This window comes from Oreochromis niloticus, linkage group LG15, assembly GCF_001858045.2.
Source record: "Oreochromis niloticus isolate F11D_XX linkage group LG15, O_niloticus_UMD_NMBU, whole genome shotgun sequence".
In the NCBI taxonomy this organism is placed as follows: Eukaryota; Metazoa; Chordata; class Actinopteri; order Cichliformes; family Cichlidae; genus Oreochromis; species Oreochromis niloticus.
In genome coordinates this window covers 30,693,500-30,715,161 of record NC_031980.2, presented here as the reverse complement: position 1 = coordinate 30,715,161, position 21,662 = coordinate 30,693,500, and the positions used below count along the sequence as shown (strand labels likewise).

The following is a 21,662-nucleotide window of genomic DNA, read 5'->3' as shown; positions in this document are numbered from 1 at the left end:
TACACAGTTTTAGAGGAGTTTTTAATGCTAATGCTTCTAGGTGTAAATGTACAGTAGCATATGCTGCTGCTACTAATACTGGAACAAGCCTCCCTTGTCTCTCAGTTAGTCTTAATTTGTCGTATTACTGATTTCACACACTATTTGAAATATTCCACAGAGACTATACTCCATATCCACATGATTATGTCACATTATTTCAACAAAGTTGTCAAGTGCAAATTCTTTTTTTTTTTTTTTTTTTTTTTTTTTACGACTGATTCGTTTATTTAGGCCCATGTTTGAGTAGAATATTCAAGAAAAAAATGAAATAGGGGGTCTTTCAACACTTTGCACTTCACATTTTTAAACATTAAAAGGAGTTTGTGTCAGTTACTCTGCTGTACAGTCAAAAGAACTACAAGCCTCATCAAATCATCACATTAGTGGGGCAACAGCAGTCTGCTTTCTCAGGAGGAGGATTATTAACTTTTTTAATCAAATGAGCTCTGAAAAGCAAGAAGCATCTCAAGACCCACATCTCGTCCTCTTTTGCTCTCCACGGCTGGTCCTCCAGTCAGAAATACATAAAAACAGCATTTACAATATCCATATGTACAAATACAGAATGTATACACACACACTAGATTTGTTTTTTTAAATCACGTGTGAGGGAAGGAGAACGGTTCACCAAACTACTGCTCTTCAATCCTGCATGTTGATTTATTCTGCCCCCTTTTGTTAACTGTGCACCTCATAGTCTTTAAAGTAGCTGACGTGGGCATGAAAAACAACCTAACCGGCCCATTTTTCCCCAAACACGCAGGGAACTACAAGGAACAAGTGGTCCGACAACGGCACGCGCCCTGAGGTTTAGGGCAGCTCCGACTACATACAGCTTCACAGTGCGAAGGCAGTTTTTGTTAAGACAAATGTTTAGAAGAAGAAGAAAAAAAACAACAAAAAACAAAAGCATCCCACAGGGCCGCTTCTGTCTGTCGCCAATTCTATGAGAACGTTTCAGGAGGAAGCTGTAAACAGGAACGCAATTATTCACCCTCCACCATCCATCCTGCGTGAACGATCTGCTACTCTTTGGCCTTTTTAAAGAAAGACCTACCCCCTCCCTGTATTCTAACCCCTCTCAAACCCTTTCTCTCTGTGTTTCAGGAAAACCCACTTTCCTAAAGACTGCTCCACCCAGCTTTCTTCTTCTGCAACACTGGACACCAAAAGACGAACAAGATCTCGCGACGTAGCTCACCCTGATCATGTAATACTGCCTCTTTATGCTCTCTGTGCATCCATCTACAGCTGTGTGCACACTGGGAGGGCTAACTCGCATTGGGGGACAGGTGCTGCACTACTTTCCAGTGAATTTCTTGCATAAATAAAGAGCAGGTGGAGGAGAGGGGTGGGGCCGAGTGTCCTGAAGTGATCTGATATAGTGAGGAAGAGAAAAATCAAACTGCTGTATTCATGGTCTCAAACACAAACCTCCCTCTACCCCCTCCGGTTAGAAAATGTAACGCGAGTGTGTGTCTGTGGCTCGGGTTAAGTGTGCGAGTTGTGTTTGCCGTTTTGGTTTTTTTTGTTTGTTTAATGCGCCCCTCCCTCTCAGACATCAATAATCACTCGTGTGTCCGCCACCAGGTCTGCGTCACACGCTCAGCAGCCAGAAGAAGAAGAAGATGGCAACGAACAGGAATAGAGAGTCTTGCCAGTTGTTATTGCCGTTGTTGCCTTTGCCGTTGCCATTGCCGTTGCCCTGGTGGTCACCGACGTACTGATCTGCTCTGTGGAAGGGGTCGTTGGCATTGAAGACTGTTGTGAAGAAGCCGAAGGGGAACACGCCGATGCCGAAAGACATGTGGAAGCCGGTGTCCCCGAAACCGCGGAACATCCCGCCTCTGCTCTCGGGTTCTGTTCTCTGCCCCTGAGGCCGGGGTGGAGTTTTCAACCTGGGGTCCTCCTGGCTGGAGCTCCCTCTGCCGTATAGCGGGATTACTTTCTCTCTGCTGATGCCTGCCTTGCACACGGGACACTGCTGTCGGCTGGGCCGTGTCTCCAACCACTGATGAAGACAGGGCCAGCAGAACAGGTGTCCGCACAGACTGATGACGGCGTCCCTGGCAGTGTCCAAGCAAATGTTGCACTCGAAGGTGGCTCGATCCCGCTGCCGCCACCCGAACCGTCGCGGTCGTTGCTGCTCTCCCCGGCCGGGAACCCTCCTCTGCTGGCCGGCCCGCCGTCACTCGAGAACCGGTGATCCGCGGCCGCCATAGTGTTTATTTTCCAAACGAAGAAAGAAACGAAGCGAGCCAACCCGCGGCGGCCAGACCCGAAATAACGTTAGCTGTCAGCAGTAACGGTTGCTGCTGCCACCGACCGAGCCGAGGCTGCTGTCTCTGCCCGAGAGATGACTTCCGTTTCCGGGTGACGTCAAGTGCAAATTCATTATGTCAGTCACTGACTCACAGATTGAAATTTGTGAATGAAATCTATTGGACTCATTTTCTGTTATTTTACTATAAGGGGATGGTAAGCTGTGATCTTAAAGAGCTAGACATGGTGAACAATGACGAAGCATTCAAGTCATGAAAACATTATACCCCCAGCAGCTTGGACTGCAGATATTTATGATGGGCAGGATCAATCATTCATGGTCTTAATCAATGCCACTATCACGTTCCTGATTAAAGAACTGTTTTAGTTTGTGTCTTTTTTATCCAGTATTAAGTTTTATTTCCTGTCTTGATATCATGGATTTGTTTTAGCTGTCTCTTTTACACCGGTGTTTCCCGTCTCCTTTGACTATCTGTCTATTCAAAGCCTCAGTCTGTTTGTTTCTCGTTTCATTGTACTGTATTACTGTCTGGCTTTACTTCTGTATTTCTTCTGCTTCTGTTTGTATTCCCATGGTCTTTGTTTTCAGCTGCCATTTAAACTGCTGCTCCACCTGACTGAAGGTTTGTCTGTTGTTTATTAAATTTCTCTATATAGTCTGCACTTGACAGTTACACCATGTTGTCACTCTACCCTGCTCTGTTCTTTGGTAAGGTATTGCTGCTGATGCCTCTAGCTTTCCATTTTTGTTCATCGAAGTATGTATTCCACATATGCACTTCGTAGTGTGCGGAAATTCCAGAACAGAGCCAATAATAAATTACTGCAGATGGAAATATCAGGTTTTTGTTTTTTTTATCACCACAATGGTAGTGATGTTTTTTTTCCATCCTGATGTTGCCTGAACATTTACTGAAGCTTTTGACAGATCTTTGCAAGAGTTTATCTACTGCTCTGCTGTCACACGACTGACTGATAGGATCTTGTTCTCCACTACAAATGGTTCAAATGTAGATTGAGTGAGGGAAATTATGCTGGCAGCATTACATGTAGTATTAAATTGTTACCCTGGAGCAAAGATAAACATGTTACACAGACTAATCAATCAGCTGTATTTGTTTCCTTAAGCCATCCATCCATCCATCTTCATCCGCTTTATCCGAGGCCAGGTCGTGGGGGCAGCAGCCTAAGCAGAGAAGCCCAGACCTCCCTCTCCCCAGCCACCTCCTCCAGCTTATCCGGGGGAACACCAAGGCGTTCCCAGGCCAGCCGAGAGATATAATCTCTCCAGCGTGTCCTGGGTCTGCCCCGGGGCCTCCTCCTGGTGGGACATGTCCGGAACACCTCACCCAGGAGGCGCCCAGGAGGCATCCTTGTCAGATGCCCGAACCACCTTAACTGGCTCCTTTCGATGTGGAGGAGCAGCGGCTCTACTCTGAGCCCCTCCCGGATGGCCGAACTTCTCACCCTATCTCTAAGGGAGAGGCCAGCCACCCTTCGGAGGAAGTTCATTTCTGCCGCTTGTATCCGCGATCTCGTTCTTTCGGTCACTACCCACAGCTCGTGGCCATAGGTGAGGGTAGGGACGTAGATCGACCGGTATATTGAGAGCTTCGCTTTTACACTCAGCTCCCTCTTCACCACGACGGACCGGTGCAGCGTCCACATCACTGCAGCCGCAGCACCAATCCGTCTGTCGATCTCCAGCTCCCTTCTCCCATCACTCGCGAACAAGACCCCGAGATACTTGAACTCCTCCACTTGGGGCAGGAACTCATCCCCGACCCGGAGTGGGCACTCCACCTTTTCCGGCTGAGAACCATGGCCTCAGATTTGGAGGTGCTGATCCTCATTCCCGCTGCTTCACACTTGGCTGTGAACCGTTCCAATGCGAGCTGGAGGCCTTCACCTGATGAAGCCAACAGAACCACATCATCCGCAAAAAGCAGAGATGAGATTCTGAGGCCACCGAAGTGAAAGCCCACCGCCACTTGGCTGCGCCTAGAAATCCTGTCCATAAAAATTATGAACAGAACCGGTGACAAAGGGCAGACCTGGCGGAGCCCATCACCCGCCGGGTTTGCGAACCAAACTCTTGCAACGGTTGTATAGGGATCGAATGGCCCGTAGCAATGGGCCAGACACCCTATACTCCCGCAACACCTCCCACAGGACACCCCGAGGGACACGGTCGAATGCCTTCTCCAAGTCCACAAAACACATGTAGACTGGTTGGGCAAACTCCCATGCACCCTCAAGTATCCTTGAGAGGATAAAGAACTGGTCCAGTGCTCCGCGACCAGGACGAAAACCACATTGTTCCTCCTGTATCCGAGGTTCGACTAGCGGACGAACTCCCCTTTCCAGCACCCTGGCATAGACTTTCCCAGGGAGGCTGAGGAGTGTGATCCCCCTGTAGTTGGAACACACCCTCCGGTCTCCCTTTTTAAAGATGGAGACCACCAGCCCGGTCTCACTTAAGCCTCACTGGAAAAATCTCCTGCTCTCATAAATCCCACATGGTTGCTAATGGGGAGGCAGTAGATTCACACATCAATATTTGAGAAGCTGATAAATAATGAGCAGAGTGAAATGAGAATATACTCGGTATCTCTAATTACTGAGGATAATTTATCCTATGCTTTGAGATTTTTATGCATTTAAAATGCAGTTTTGTCTTTCTCTAATGCTAACTGCCAAGAATAGAGGATGTGAACTGGCAAGGTGTGCTATAAACCTTGGTTTATATTGGTGTTCAGATAACATGAGTGCATTTCTGTGCTTAGGATGGAATGTTTATATCACCAAATGTGTGTGAGAAGAAGAATGCAAGAAGCTAGAGTAACTTTAATCACAATATGTAATTAAAAAAAAAACTCTCCAAAAGTTGAATCTGTTCATCTGGACGTAGCGTTTTGTGGGAGAAACGTTTCGTCACTCATCCAAGTGACTTCTTCAGTCTCAGCTGACTGCAGGTTTCCCCAAACCTTATAAACAGTACATTTGCATAATGACTGAAACCAGCCCACTGAAGGAACAATGGGCTGTGAGGTCAGTTCCTTAATCATAATTATGCAAATTCCCATGACCATTGATCAACAATCACTGACCAGAACCCACTGATCAAAGAACACTGATCAATGGCCATGAGTACCAAAAAAAACCCTTTTTATTGGTTTACAGTATGCCTTACTCTGTTTACTTTAGTCATAGCTGTGCAGACACTAACAGGACATTATATGTTACTTTTCTAATTACACCCATTTTATTGCTATTAGACTGCAGCACTCAGATGCCTCTGTAATATCTTCCTATAAGTAATATAGGCATTAAAACATCATTTCTACTCAGATGCTACTTCTGACAGAAGATTAGTTCCCATCCCATCAGTGGGTCTATGCTCAGACCAAACATGAATTACAAGCAGAAACCAGTGCTCCACTAAGCAGGATTTTTTTTTAAAAAAAGCTCACAAATTGCACATGAACTCCTCTGAGGAGTAATTTGGGGTGGGGTGTTCTGAGAACCATCCATTAGTAAAGGCTGTTACAATTTGTCAGTTTTTTCTCCATTTTCTCCCTCCTGATGATCAGGTAGAAACATTGTGAGCCCCTCTGAGCCCTGTTTTGATGATAGTACCAGCTGCTCCTCAGGAACCAGTAATGAGAAGCTCTGATTAATTTATTGTTCTTTGGAACAACTTCCAACTCAAGTCCCACCAAAGCACCAAAGAATCACCTTCAGTCTTACAGATCAACAGGAGAAGTCCATGGAAAAAAACAAAACAAAAAAACAAAACAAAAAAACAACACACTCATGGGATTTTCTTTAATCAGGTTTTTTGGCTTTGATAAGCTAAGGCTGAGTAACAGATTTAAAGTTTGTGACGTAAGCACGTGCGACGCTCATGCAGCAACAGACGTGTGTAGATCAACAATGGATAATATGGAGTGCGGGGGAGAGTACGATCGTGCTGCATTTAAAGCATGATCGTAAGTTTTAGTCGGTAAAAAATGACAAAAACATTAGCGTCCACTGTACACTCTGTACAAAAAACAAGCTTAGTGTAGCTACTCGCAAAGCCACGCATTTTAAAAATGGGATAATTTATCTAAAGCCCAGCAGCAATTCATATGCCGCCGTGACAATGAGTACAAAGCCGTTTTCAAGCCCCCGAGGTCCAAGGACACAGTTTGAAACATTCGTATATACAGCCATTAAAATATTACCTAGATCCACATGAAGAGAAATGGTATGCACACTTGAGAAGTGATGTGGCACGGTGGTTAGCACTGTTGCCGCACAGCAAGAAGGTCTTGAGTTCAGTTCCACCATCAGGCCGGGGTCTTTCTGTGTGGAGTTTGCATGTTCTCCCCGTGTTTGCGTGGGTTCTCTCCGGGTACTCCGGCTTCCTCCCACCGTCCAAAGACATGCAGCTTGTGGGGATAGGTTAATTGGATAATCCAAATTGCCACTAGGTGTAAATGTGCGAGTGAATCTGAGTGCGAATGGTTGTCTGTCCCTGTGTGTTAGCCCTGCGACAGACTGGCGACCTGTCCAGGGCATACCCCGCCTCTCGCCCTATGACAGCTTGGATAGGCTCCAGCGCCCCCGCGACCCTGAAAAGGATAAGTGGAAGCGAATGGATGGATGGATGGATGTACACTCTGCGTGGGAGGAAGACTTCTTTCTACAGTGAAAATTAAACTTCAAATCTGAGCAAGCACCTAGCACGCCACCAGGGGAATGTGAAATTCAGAGAAACCCCTGGAGCACCCTGCTGACATGACTGCAACACCAGGCAAACCTCCACCGGCCCCACTCCTGCTAAACAGTTGAAAATAGATTTAAGACCAACAGGACATAGTGCTGCTGAATCTTTGATTTTATTTATTTTTTGCTGTTTTTTACTTGCATCTATTTGAAAGAATGAGTGTAAACAAAACATTTTATATGCTGAAATATGAAGAAAATAGGTTTAAATGTTAAACAATTTCTACAAGTCAAAGACAGTTGCAATTTAATTTCTGCTTAATTCAATGTGCATAAAATTAAAAGATTAAAACTCAAAACAAAAAAAGAGGCTTTCCATTTGATTCCATTGGGCTGAAAGGTCTATTGCTTTATTACGTATTCAGGTTGTGTATCATGTTTTTAAAAAGTAACTAAGTAACTAATTACTTTTGAATTAAGTAATCAATAAAGTAACGGAATTAGTAATTAGTTAGTAATTACTTGTTTCAAGTAACTTGACCAACACTGCTCATCAGTCAGATTCTGTTCAGCTGTGTTCCCCAGGTGTGTCTACTTTGCCCTAATCTCATCCTGTGTATATATTGCGAGCATTTCCTTCTGTTGTGTTGTCCCCTCTAGCTGGAGTACACACTTATCTTAATGACCTTGTAGTACCATATCACCCTATTAGAGCACTTCGCTCTCCCACTGCAGGCCTACTTGTTGTTCCTAGAGTATTTAAAAGTAGAATGGGAGGGAGAGCCTTCAGTTTTCAGGCCCCTCTTCTGTGGAACCAGCTTCCAGTTTGGATTTGGGATACAGATACTATCTCTACTTTTAAGATTAGGTTTAAAACTTTCCTTTTTGCTAAAGCATATAGTTAGGGCTGGACCAGGTGACCCTGAATCCTCCCTTAGTTATGCTGCAATAGACGTAGGCTGCCGGGGGATTCCCATGATGCATTGAGTTTTCCTTTCCAGCCACCTTTCTCACTCACTATGTGTTAATAGACCTCTCTGCATCAAATCATATCTGTTATTAATCTCTCTCTCTCTTCCACAGCATGTCTTTATCCTGTTTTCCTTCTCTCACCCCAACCGGTCGCAGCAGATGGCCGCCCCTCCCTGAGCCTGGTTCTGCCGGAGGTTTCTTCCTGTTAAAAGGGAGTTTTTCCTTCCCACTGTCGCCAAAGTGCTTGCTCATAGGGGGTCATATCATTGTTGGGTTTTTCTCTGTATTTGTTATTATAGAGTATACTGTACAATATGAAGCGCCTTGAGGCGACTTTTGTTGTGATTTGGCGCTATATAAATAAAATTGAATTGAATTGAACTGTCCCACAACCCAGGACAAATATTCTTTAGGTTTTTTTCAACCAGGAGAGAAATTCTTCTTCCAGAGCAGGGACCACGGCAGCCTCGTCTCAGGCAGATGAGGAGAAGCCTCCTATCCTCGTCTCGTCACAGCCCAGCTCACACTCCGCAATTGGGTCTGTCGCTCCACTGCTTGCCCAGCTAATAGCCATGGCGACCCTCTGAACACAGCTGCACCTGGTGAACAACAGTGGAAACACTACTCGTAAATGCAGTCAGAGGTTTACATCTGCAGTGCTGTTGATCACACTCTTCTTCTCCTACTGTCGCCATTCCTGCTGTCAGAACTGGGTAACCGCGTTACACCCCTAACAATCAAGCAGCACTATCTTTCCCACGCTTCGCTTTGCTTCGCTTCTACACATTCCTCTTCATATCTAGGGCCTTCACAGTGCTCAGCTAGCTTCCTTTTATATAGGTCTTTCTGTGTGGAGTTTGTATGTTCTCCCCGTGTCTGCACGAGTTCTCTCTGGGTACTTTGGCTTCCTCCCACAGTCCAACTGTTGTTAGGTTAGGTTCATTCGTAACTCCAAATTGTCCATAGGTGTGAATGTGAGTTCGAATGATTGTCTGTCTCTATGTGTTAGCGCTGCGACAGACTGGCGACCTGTCTAGGGTGGGGGGAAAAAATGGACCGTCTTCCAGATCTAAGTTGACCAGACCTGTCTAGACATAATGTTTGTAATACTTGGTTTTAAAATTATTAACACCACCATTAAAAGATGTGTGAAAACTAAGTACACTGCATGATTATTTACTTAATTATAAGAGCTACTAAATATTCAGTTTTATTATGTTCCGCTATGTAAATTCTTATACACTGAAAGAGGGGATGTTCATGAACTGGGGACACATGTCAGTATTCTGCCAAGTAGGTTTAGCACAAATCCAAATAACAAAATGAGGCTGCTTTGAACAACTGTTTATCCATCTGAATAATTACACAGATAAATTTGGAAAGAGAGGAGCTGTAGCAGGGGATCATCATTACTCAGATTCGGTTTCCTGATTTGGTTTTACAAGAAAAGCACTTTGATAAATGTTTCATTCTGCTATTGTATTTATACAGGGCAAAAAAAGAAAATCAATGCAGCTTGAGCCTGCACCAGTGTAGAGGTTAAGCAGTGTATTCTTCACCCTGGAGAATCAGTTAGAGACACTTTAAAAAGTCCACCTGTCCTGTAGTTGATCCAAGAGTGCAGCTGTGGTCCATGATTTACAGCAGCTACACACACAAGTCCTTGAAGCACTGTTCACATGGCAGTAAACGACACCCAGGTTCACAACACAGTCTAGGTTTGTTGCGATTAGTGAGGAATGGAGGAAAACTACATAAATCTGCATCTCAGAAAATCTGTTTCCAGGAGTGTGGGGAAGTGAGAAAACTAAAACTTGCCACTTTGTCACCATGTGACATTTATTGAAGTTAATGTTAATAGTTGTGATCTTTATTGTCTTTAAAGTTGTCAGGATTCCTGGGTCATTGACCCAGCGTTTTCAGTTCATGTTCTGTTTTCACCACTCCTGCCATTTCCTGTTTCATTATGTTCAGTTGTGTATTCGCCTGTGTCCAATTATCATCATCATCATCCAGTCTGTGTATTTAAGTTCCTCAGTTTCACCACTTCTCTGTTGTGTCATTGATGTTCTCATGAGGTTGTGTTGTCGTTTCCGCCCGCGTTCAGTCAGTCAGCCTTTCAGTCAGTCCTTCAGTCATTCAGCCAGTCGTCCAGTCGTCCAGCCAGCCAGCCATTTCCTACCTCTGTCTGTTTGTTCACTCCATCGGCAATAAACACCAACCTTCACCTACCTACCTGTGAGTCCAGCGTTTGGGTCCTCCTTCTCTCATCCGCGACACAAATCCTGACAGAATGACACGACCCCGCGTTGTGGACCCAGCGGACTCGGAACCTTTTGAGCGGCAGGAGACAGCGCTCCTTCGCTGGACGGAGGAGCTCAGGGGGAAACAGCGGCTCTTCGCTGAGAGAGAGCACGTCTTTGAGGGGACTCGTCTGGCTCTGGGCGGGCCTCGGAGACGCCGCGGTTCTCCACCTGCTGCCTCACCTGCATCGGAGCATTCGCCGCGGAGAGTGGGCGTCACAGGCCAAGCTTCGGCTGCTCGCTCTCCCGCCGCTCCGCTCCTCGCTCGCCCGCCAGCCGTCTCACTCACCGGCTCTTCCACTTCGCCACGGCACAGCGGCTATGCCTCCCACCTCGGCTCAACGGAGGCTCCCGCGCCAGAGGCTCAGCTGTTCACCCCGCCCGCTTCCTCTTCCCGGAGAAAGCGGCGCACACGCCGTCATAAATTGGACTATTCTCAGCAACTCCCGGTGGTGAGTTCCAGTGACTGTTTTCCACACCCTTCATCCAATCGTCCACTCAAAACGCATAAAGGACTCATTTCTGATTCATGGGGAACTTCCCTCCTAGAGGATGAAGTGGACTGGGAGGATATTTTCTGCTCTGCTCCCCCAAAGACTGTAAATGGTGGTGGCAGAAGGACCAGAATAAAACCCGATAGACCAGTCAGTATCACTCACCCAGTCATTATTTCCTCTCCCATCAGTCAGTCTACACCCACACCTGTGCCAGCTCCCAGGAGGAGGGCAGCTGCGACCCAGTCTACCTCCACACCCGCTCCTGTTTCTCGGGTGGGGGTGACTGGTGTCCAGCCACCTCCCGTGCCTGTCCCAGCACCTAGGCTGAGGGCAGCCCGAATCCAACCTGACCATCCCAGAGGCCCAGCCGAAGCTCTCCAGCCAGTGCCCTCACGCTCTGGAGGCTTGGAAGAGCTAGCCTGCTTACCAATCAGTCCACCACTTCATCCACCGCCTGATCCAGCCTTTCACGCGCTAGCCCTATCCCTGGTTAGGCTAGCTGAGGTGTCCCCTGCTCAGGCACCAGCTTTATTAGCCCAGGCTGTAGCTTTATCTCCCTCACTAGCACAGTCTATAGCTCAGCCATCAGCCACACCAACCTCAGCTCCGTCGTCAGCTTCGCCTACGTCTGTTCATCCCTTAGCATCCCCACTCCAGTCTGTTCACACGACTGCTGTTCAGCCTCCAGCCCAGCCAGTTCACACGACTGCTGTTCAGCCTCCAGCCCAGCCAGTTCACACGACTGCTGTTCAGCCTCCAGCCCAGCCAGTTCACACGCCTGCTCTCCAGGCTGTTCCTGTAGCTCAGTCACCTGTAGCTCCGGCTGCTCCTGTAGCTCAGTCACCTGTAGCTCCGGCTGCTCCTGTTGTCCAGTCACCTGTAGCTCCGGCTGCTCCTGTTGTCCAGTCAGTCCAGCCTGCTCCTGTCATCCAGTCTCCTGTAGCTCAGTCTCGTCCTGTCCAGTCTTTTCCTGTTCCCCAGTCGCCCGTCCTCCAGCCTATCCAGTCTGTCGTCCAGTCAGTTCAGTCTGTCGCCCAGCCTTCTGTAGTCCAGTCACTCATTCACCGTCCTGTTCAGTTCCCGGACCTGCAGCCACAGCATCCAGAGCCAGCTGTGAGCTCTCCCGCTCCTCAGCCAGGGGTTTCCGCACCCGCTGGCCCGGCCTGTCTCCAGCCAGAGGCCTCCGCACCCGCTGGCCCGGCCTGTCTCCAGCCAGAGGCCTCCGCGCCTCCTGGCCCAGCCTCGGCTCCCGCTTCGGCTTCGCACAGTCCAGCTTCTGCCTCTGCGTTAGCCTCGCCTGGTCCTGCGGCTTCCACGCCGTCGCCCAAGCCACGTTCTGGACGTCGCCGCCGTCTTCCTCGCGGCCGCCCACCGGACCTGCTCAGTGGCCGCCGCCGCCGTCTTCCTCGCGGCCGCCCACCGGACCTGCTCAGTGGCCGCCGCCGTCTTCCTCGCGGCCGCCCACCGGAACTGTTTCAGCTCAGCCACTGGCCACGTGGCCGCCCACCTGACCTGTCTTTGCCTGGACTCCGTCCCTCCGTCCTGGACACCCTCCTCCCGCCCTGGTCTGGTTTTCCTTTCTTTCGGGTGCCGGCCTTTGAGGGGGGGGTACTGTCAGGATTCCTGGGTCATTGACCCAGCGTTTTCAGTTCATGTTCTGTTTTCACCACTCCTGCCATTTCCTGTTTCATTATGTTCAGTTGTGTATTCGCCTGTGTCTCATCATCATCATCATCATCATCATCATCATCATCATCCAGTCTGTGTATTTAAGTTCCTCAGTTTCACCACTTCTCTGTCGTGTCATTGATGTTCTCATGAGGTTGTGTTGTCGTTTCCGCCCGCGTTCAGTCAGTCAGCCAGCCAGCCTTTCAGCCTTTCAGTCAGTCCTTCAGTCAGCCAGTCGTCCAGCCAGCCATTTCCTACCTCTGTCTGTCTGTTTGTTCACTCCATCGGCAATAAACACCAACCTTCACCTACCTACCTGTGAGTCCAGCGTTTGGGTCCTCCTTCTCTCATCCGCGACACAAATCCTGACAAAAGTCTGATTTACTTATAGTTTTATGATTGAATAATTTGTTGTACACCTTGGAGCATAGAGGTGTGTATTCTGTATTTGAGTCTTGCCTCCCAACAGTATTTGTAGAAAACAAATACTGTTGGAACAAAAGTTAAAAAAAAGAATCCTTAAGACCAGAAAGACTTGCTTTGAAAGATCCATAAGTTCATAATTTATTTGACATTAAATTTATGAAATTCTGTTACGCTTGTTTACATAGTAGTGTTTCCCATTTAAAAATACAACAACATCCAGCTTAAAAACACTTAGGTGGTCATTTACATTCCTGAACCAGTGAAACAAAACTGGCAGAACTGCATTATAGCAGTTCTGTGATATAAGAAAATTGGAATATTTATTCCGATCATACCAAGATCATTGATTTTAGATTATCTTTAGTTACATTTCACTGGCTGCTTGGTCAGGTTTAGAATTTCAGTGATTTAACATTTCTAGAGCGTTTTGGCTGTTTAGCTACATTTTGTACCAGACTGTTGGATTTATTGAAACACTGATTGAAATCATGTTTTTTTTTTTTTATATTGACTTCTATTCCCAATACGAACACATTAATTCAACACTAATTCAACACAAACAACAAGAGCAACAAAAATCAGATGGTTTGTTTTTTTAATTGTTTTTCTTGGTAGTGCTTATTCCCATGCTGACACTGTTGTTAGACAGCCAAGAGGAATGACAAATAGTCGAAATGAGAATACAGGTATTGACCAGCAGGGGGTTGGCGTGCACCTGAAGTCTAGATAAATGAAACATTTTCTGAACCAACTGGATGGAAAGCTTCAAGGCTTCATGAGGCTTCATCTGGTCATCACTGTTGAAGGACTTCCAGAATTGTAGAAAACTAACTTAATGGAGGGTGAAGTAACGGCAATGAAAAAAATAACAAAAAATATTCAATGAATGGAATCTTGCAACCAGGAAAGCCACAGGAAACAAAAAAGCACACAGTACATAACAACCGAACTAAGGGGAGACGCAGGCTGCTTCCACACAATGTAATCACAAAGAAATGAAACAAGAGGATACACAGCTGAAACTAATCAAAACACTGAGACAGGGAGAGTTTGAGAATGGAATAATTGCAATCAAAACAGGAGACTATGCTAGAATACAAAACCCAAAATGAGCAACAAACTATACAGAAACATATTACAGATAAAACACAAGTGTCAGAACTTGAAATGGTTGGTTGGAAAGCCATTACTGTGACAAGCGCTGCTTATGTAACTACAGGGTTATATAAAAGTGAACAGTCCAATACAAGGATATGACTTGAGTAACATGAAAGCTTCCTGTGCATTGTATATCTGAATCCCTCTAAATGTCTGTCAAAATGCTGATGCTCAACAGCATTGATATGCCTGGTAAAAATCAATTCATTGCCTTACAACATAATGGTCATAGTTAATGAAAGTACCAGTGGTTCATTTGACAGACTTGAGACCTGATGACCATGAACCACAAATGCAGACAAATCTTGACACACACACACACACACACACACACACACACACACACACACAGACAAATATATGTATATATGTGTGTGTGTGTGTGTGTGTGTACATTCTGGTCCACTGCATCAAACAACCTTACATCCTTTGCTTTTATTATAATTTTTTTATGGATGTGATATGTTTTAGATTTTGTTTTTTAATGATGTTTCTCTTCATTCAACGATCTTCTTAAGCAGTGGGCCTAGGACTGGACAAATTTAAGAAGTTTCACTTTTTATCATTAAACAGCCACAGGTTTGTACAATTTAAAATCCTTAAAACAGTGTATAAACATATGAAGGCATGCACGACAATCATGCACCTTTAAAGCTATGATCTTTTAAAATGTAAAATAGCAAGATAAATTGCAATATGTTTCTCTGATATAGCTTTGGAAGACTGACTAACTCACCCCTTGGCTTTTTGTATTATTAGCTCCCCAAGGAAGCCGCCTGTATCTCAGCTTACAAATGAAACAGACAGGATGTGTATTGATAGTTACTGTGATTGCCTTGGTGGGCGTCTACACATGAATCCAAGCCAGATCTAAATATAACCCACTTCTTTCCCTATACAGATGGCTGGCAGTGAACACCATCTCACAGGCTTTCAGAAGCTCATGCCTTGGAAGATGGTAGAGACTTTGAGGGTGTTGATGAATACAGAATGTATTTTCTTTTCTATCAATATTTAATGAAGACAATATAGCACACCAAGTTTTTTCTTTCCTGTTTGCCATATTCTGCAGAAATAGCAAAAAAGTGTGCTGTTATGGTCCTGGATCTTGGATCCAGAGTTTTGAGGTTTAGACATATATGTGATTGTTTATTTAATATTTGTCCTTAGGATTTTAATTGGTTTATTTGTTACATTTTCATCCTAATGTATAGTCTTTAATATTTTTGAGTCTTTAGTTATTAGTTCAGTCCTTGTTCATATTAAGAGTTCTTTTGATCTGTCAGTGTTTTCTGTTTCTACCTCCTGTGTTGTTTCCTCTGTTGAGCTTATTCTTCTGTGTGTTTTCCTGTTTAGTTTAGGTTTTTGTGACAGCTGTACTATAATACAGTGGTCTGCTTCTTAATTGCTTCTGATCATTTGTATGATTATTTTTAAAAAGGACTTGCACCTTTGCTGTTGTTGCACCAAAACTCTGCAATGACAAGCAACTCAACTCTGCTTTTTAGCTGAAGTTTGGACTGGACTGTCCCAATCTGTAATTATCCTGGGTGAGAGAGGGGTAGGTAATCTTGTATCCCGGTGGTTTGTTATGTGTAGATTGGAGTATTTCCTAGGACCCATTCCCCTTGCCTTCGGGCTGGGAAATGGGTCCTGACTGTCATTTGTGCTTAAGCACTGAATGACAGTTCAAAATACCCAGGCGTCTTGGAGTGGCTGGATGTGGTGCTGTAGAATGCCCTACCTGGTGAATCCATGAGAATTTAGCACTGACCTAGGCAATGAAAGTGATACCTGGAGTAATGTGATTGGGAAGAATGATCTGCCTGATGTGAAAACGAGTGGGGTTCTATTTTTTGATGGTTGGTTCATAATGACCATAAAGGTGTTCATAAGTGCACATGGCACCAGGACACCTTACACTACTCAGTGATGATAGATTTTGTAACTGTATCATCAGATTTGTGGCAGTACACTCTGGATATGCAGGTGAAGGAAGAACCTGAGCTCTCAACTCATCCATCAGTTGGATCAGGTGGCAGGGGATGATGCCGAACAGGCCTAGCATACCCAAATATATAGTAAAGCTATGCTGCGGAGGATCTAGCAGAGGCCCTCTTTAATTCCCACCCAGAGCAGAACACCTCCATTTTTGAGGTGGCTGCACAGGTTTGGGTTTGGTTAGCTTGTGGGATTCAGGAAGCAACTTGGTTGATATAACTTAGCACCATAACAGTTAATTTACCCAAAAGAATTGTTTCCGTGGTGCAACCTGCTCCAATCAGTCTCAGTTTAGTAAATATTAAGTTTAACCATTGCCAAGTTAGTGAAACTTTCTCAGTACTTTCATTTGTGAAACCACACATCTTAAACACATCCTGAATCTATGATACTATTGTAAAACTACAAATGTTGATACCATTAAAATTTCTTAGCTGAAAAGCTGAGGGTAACTCTCTCACACAGCATCAGTACCAATTTTACAACAGTAGCAGGCAAAAATGAAAAATGAAAATACATTTTTAAAGAGACTCTGGGACTGTGGTTATTTTTAGTAGCCACTGAATACTTTACCTAATTTCTTCCTCTAGTAAGGAGGTGACGCTCCTTTCACTACAACTATGATGGGAGTCATCACATGATCATTCCCATTCTACTTTAATTTTTTTTTCAGCTCAAAGCATTTTATCTGGTGACATCATCATCATCATCATCATTTATTTATATAGCACTTTAAAAACACACCTGGTAGACCAAAGTGCTGTACAATACTAATATGCACATTGTAATAAATAAAATAAAATAAAATAAAATAAATAAAAAATAAAAGAATAAAAAATAAAAATAAAAAATCAGTTACCCACAGAGTTAAAAGCCAAGGAATAAAAATAGGTTTTTAATAAAGACTTAAAAACTGGCACTGATGTAGCCTGTCTAATATGGAGAGGAAGGTTATTCCAAAGCATCGGCGCTGCAACAGAGAACGCTCTGTCTCCTCTAAGTTTCCGCCGTGACTTTGGGACAGAAAGCAGCAACTGCTCAGCTGACCGAAGGGAACGAGTGGGGACGTGGGGCTTCAACAAGTCAGCCAAATAAACAGGTGCCAGACTATTTAGAGATTTAAAAACCAATAAAAGGACTTTAAAACGGATCCTAAATTCAATTGGAAGCCAGTGTAGAGAGGCCAATATCGGAGTGATGTGATCAAATTTTCTTCTGCCAGTTAAAAATCGTGCCGCAGCATTTTGCACTAATTGCAAGCGTGACAAAGTGCCCTGCCCAACCCCTATTAAAAGAGAATTACAATAATCTAAACGTGAGGTAATAAAGGCATGAATAACACTTTCCAAGTCACGCTTGGAAAGAAAGGGCTTAACCTTTGATAAACGTCTGAGGTGATAAAATGCTGATTTTACCACCCCGTTTACATGGTCATCAAAGGTAAGTGCAGAATCAATTTTAACTCCGAGATTTGTGATCGAACTCTTTAGTTGGGAAGTTAAAGCTGCAAGATCAACATCCGGAGTATGAGAAGAACGATTTGGGCCAAATAAAATTGCTTCTGTCTTCCGATCATTAAAATTTAAAAAGTTTTTTGCCATCCATGCTTTGACATCAGTAAGGCAGTCAAGCAGAGGTCGAGTTGGGAGACTATCAGAAAGACTAAAGGGTAAGTAGAGCTGGCAGTCATCTGCGTATAGATGGAATGGCACTCCATGTTTCCGGAAGATCGCGCCAAGAGGCAAAAGGTACAATGAAAACAATAACGGCCCAAGAATAGATCCCTGTGGCACACCCCAAAGCAGAGGGGCCACAGAGGATGAAGCCGACCCCAACTTAACACAAAAGGTCCTATTAAAGAGATAGGACTTTAACCACAAAAGTGCCAAACCAGAAATTCCCACACAGTGCTGTAAGCGGGAGATCAACAAATCATGATCCACTGTGTCAAATGCAGCGGTCATGTCCAACAAGACCAGCACTGCATATTTACCATGGTCTGTGGCTATCAGGATGTCATTCATAACTTTTACGAGGGCTGTCTCCGTACTGTGAAATGGCTTAAAGCCGGACTGAAAGATTTCTGACAAATTAGAGTCATTCAAGTAGTCCATCAACTGAGTATAAACAATCCTTTCCAGAATCTTACTAAGAAAGGGAAGCTTAGAGATGGGTCTAAAATTGGATATGATTGAACTGTCTAAGCCCGGTTTCTTAAGTAAAGGATGTATGACTGCATGCTTAAATTCCCTAGGTACTTGACCAGACACATTGTCAAGTGTTTTTCTTAAAAGAGTTTACAATGGGATTTATGCAGTGTGTTTGGAAAAACAGGACCTAGCTTGACTTTAAGAATTAACAAACTACTTAAGATGTATTTTAATTACCCCCAGATTCCTGCTGCCTCACACACAGACAGCCCTCTAAAACGTACATTAGCTGCTGGATTATGGTGCATATCTGCTCACAGTGGAGGTTATCTTTTGCTGGAGACTTTCTATTCTCCATCTATAAGGATGTGCGATACATACACTTTAGAAGACATGCTTTGAGATGTGAGCAATGCACAACTAGACATATCGCGATAAGAGAAGTTTAAAAAAATTTACGTGAATGGGGGGGTGTGTTCATTTTTTTAAGATTCCAGATTAAGATGATCTTAATCAACTTTTAAATTAAAGATACATGTGACAGGTTATTTGATGATTCAGCAATTTATCAAAAAGCAAGTAAAAAAAAATTAGGGCCAAAATAAATAAAAATAAAATAACTTCAAATCAAAAGGTTGTCGTATTACACTACCGTTTGGGAACATATCCTGACTGATAATGAAAGGTGTGCTAAACTGTGCAACAGAACACTTACTGTGTGATCTAATAAATAAAATAGTTTAAAAAAATTAAAATAATAGACATGAGAGTGGTGTGAGAATAATCTTATATTAAAAAAATAGAGAAGCAGCTTCACCAGTGAGAGAACAACAACAAAAAAACAACTATTAAAAGAACAAATAAGTCAATTACATCAAAAATCCAAGAGGAATTATGAAAGCACAAACCTTTTATCAAAGCAACTTACTCTTTGGGGAGTATTTACATTTAAGAGAATAGTATTTTATCTTCTATATATTAATTTTGTTTTCTTGTTTTTTAAAAAAAAAAGAACTTTAAGAAATTTTGCAATCAGGCAAGTGGCAGAACAGATGCTTACTTTGACTACACAAACATTATGTAGGATAACATGGATAACAGGTATTAATTTAGAAGTAGCTCTACATGAATAATGTCAGCTTATTATAGATTCAATTTCAATTACGTTTTACTTATACAGTGCTAAATCACAACAACAATTGCCTCAGTTTATATTGTAATGTAAAGACCCTACAATAATACAGCACAAACATAAAAAAAACAAACAAAAAACACAAACCCTCTTCAACAATGAGATGACCTCTATGAGCAACCAATTTGGCAAAATTGGGAAAGAAAAAAATCCCTTTCTAACAGAAAGAAACTTCCAGCAGAACCAGGCTCATGGGGGAGTGGCCACGACCAGTTGGGGTGAGGGGAGGAAGGCAGGGCAGAAGACACGTTGTGGAAGAGACACAGAAATTATTAATAACGAATGTTTAATTGCAAAGTGGTGTAAAAAGAGTGAAAAAAGGTGAATGAACAAGAGAACCTCAGTGCATCATGGAAACCCGGGTACTCCGGGGTAAAGCCCAACTCCCGGGTAAAGCCCAGTCTCCACTGGGGACCCTATATGGGCTTTCAATCCACAGAAAGCCCTCGTGGTGCTCATAATAATTTTGCACTTTTTGTCCCCTAAGAAAGATTTCTGTGAGCACCCTAGAGGGGATTCGCTCACTGAAAACCATGTAGGGCTCATGTAGTCTAACCAATAGGCATCTCAAAGCAGTTTTGTCCTTTCTGCACCCTGGTGGGTTAGATTATGCAGACACCACAGTAGTTTTAATTCAATTCAGTTTTATTTTAACAGTGCCAAATAACAAAAATAGTCACCTTAAGGTGCTTTATATTGTAAGGTGATGATGCTCTTACCACATAAGGACTCCATTTGCTTTGTGTGGGCAATTGACACTGGGCTTTCTTCTCTCTACCTAGCAGGAAACCCATAAAAGGCACAAAACACCCATTTGAGGCCCAGGAGAGATAAGCATGGGTTTGCCCTTCCTACAGTCCACCTACATCTGCTGGGTGTAGGCCCACACGGCATGATTTTAGTATCTGTGCCTGTCCACGTCTACAGTTTAAAGACAAAGTCTACAGAGCGTAACCACCTAAAGACTTTATACCCCGCCTCCAAAAAATCAAAAACAAAATACATAAAACACAAAATGAAAGTAATGAAAAAAAAACCCCATCACAAACAATTGAAAATGCATTATGGTAAATGGTCCAATTCTTATATAGCGCTTTTCTACTCTCCCAGAGTATCAAAGTGCTGTATACAAATGCTTCATTCACCCATTCACACTCACTCATACAAGCACTTCTAAACTCAAGTGCAAACTAACCAACATTCGCACACATTCACACTCCAATGAATGCATCGGAGAGCAACTTGGGGTTAGTACCTTGCCCAAGGATATTTGGCATGCAGACTGGGGAAGCCAAGGATTGAACCACCAACCTTCCAATCAGTAGCTGATCTGCTCTACCACCTGTGGGAAGTTTTATTGTTGAGCAACGTTTTATATTGCCTTCCACTTCTAATCGATTGCTTTATCTAATAATATAATAGCACACCATCATTTTGCCATAACAGTAGCCATCTACTGAGCCATCTACTGTTAATCTTCCAAACTAGTTTTGTAAGGTCCAAGCAGACAGCAAAACAAATACAGTGCATTCAAAGAGCAGCAGACAGTAGACAGTAGCTCAAGAAAGTGGACAGACAGTCACATTATCTTAATGAATGCATGAAGCAATGCTCAGTGAAGGAGCTCGACGGGATGTGCAGATGTACTTTATCACTGTTTTTTCTGTATACAGAAAAACCAGTGATAAAGTACATCATAAAGTACATCTGCACAACCCTATAGGTTATCTGTGAAAAAAACAAAAAGAAGATTCTTTTCGTTAAAAGTGTTGGGTATGAAATCATAGTATGCACAGGTGAGAGAATCATAACCTGGTTATCTGAAACCCCCCCCCCAAAAAACCAAATAGCTTTGAGGTCATGACTTCAGGCTAATAAGTCTGCCCTTGACAAAGGGAAAGTCATTAATTCACTGGCCTGTAACTCAAAAAAACCCAGCCATTTTCTTCCTGTTTTATCTATAATTTAGCCAGGTTTAACATGGATTCACACAAATACAAGGTTTTAGACTTTAATTACAATGTCCTCAGTCATAAGAAAAGCCCAGGTATCTCATCTTTCATTTCTTTTATTTGGTTCTTCTTTACCTTCCACCTAAAGCAGGAACTGACCTTTGCAAAAGTCAAGATTAAAATCTTACCTCTAGTTTTCTTACAGGGACAATAAATTCATAATGTCTAAGTTTGTAGAGATTTAAATAAACCTCTGACTGAGGTACTTCGCTGTACAATGCAGTATTAAATACCAACCATTTAAT

At 43.7% G+C, this 21,662-nt stretch overlaps 1 protein-coding gene and 1 pseudogene across 1 annotated transcript; one reads left to right on the top strand and one right to left on the bottom strand.

The window, feature by feature from the left end:
* Positions 1-1,404: 1,404 nt before the first annotated feature.
* Positions 1,405-2,230, bottom strand: LOC100697542 (E3 ubiquitin-protein ligase RNF5 pseudogene; annotated as a pseudogene).
* A 7,467-nt stretch (positions 2,231-9,697) lies between these two features.
* On the top strand, positions 9,698-12,842 carry LOC109194915 (proline-rich protein 36-like). Its single transcript, XM_019346326.2, has one exon. It carries the CDS (start codon positions 10,304-10,306, stop codon positions 12,443-12,445), a length of 2,142 nt encoding a protein of 713 aa, XP_019201871.1. The 5' UTR covers positions 9,698-10,303; the 3' UTR covers positions 12,446-12,842.
* Positions 12,843-21,662: the final 8,820 nt, after the last annotated feature.

Coding starts and splice junctions, on each gene's coding strand:
- LOC109194915 (XM_019346326.2), top strand. CDS start 10,304: ATGACACGACCCCGCGTTGTGGACCCAGCGGACTCGGAACCTTTTGAG.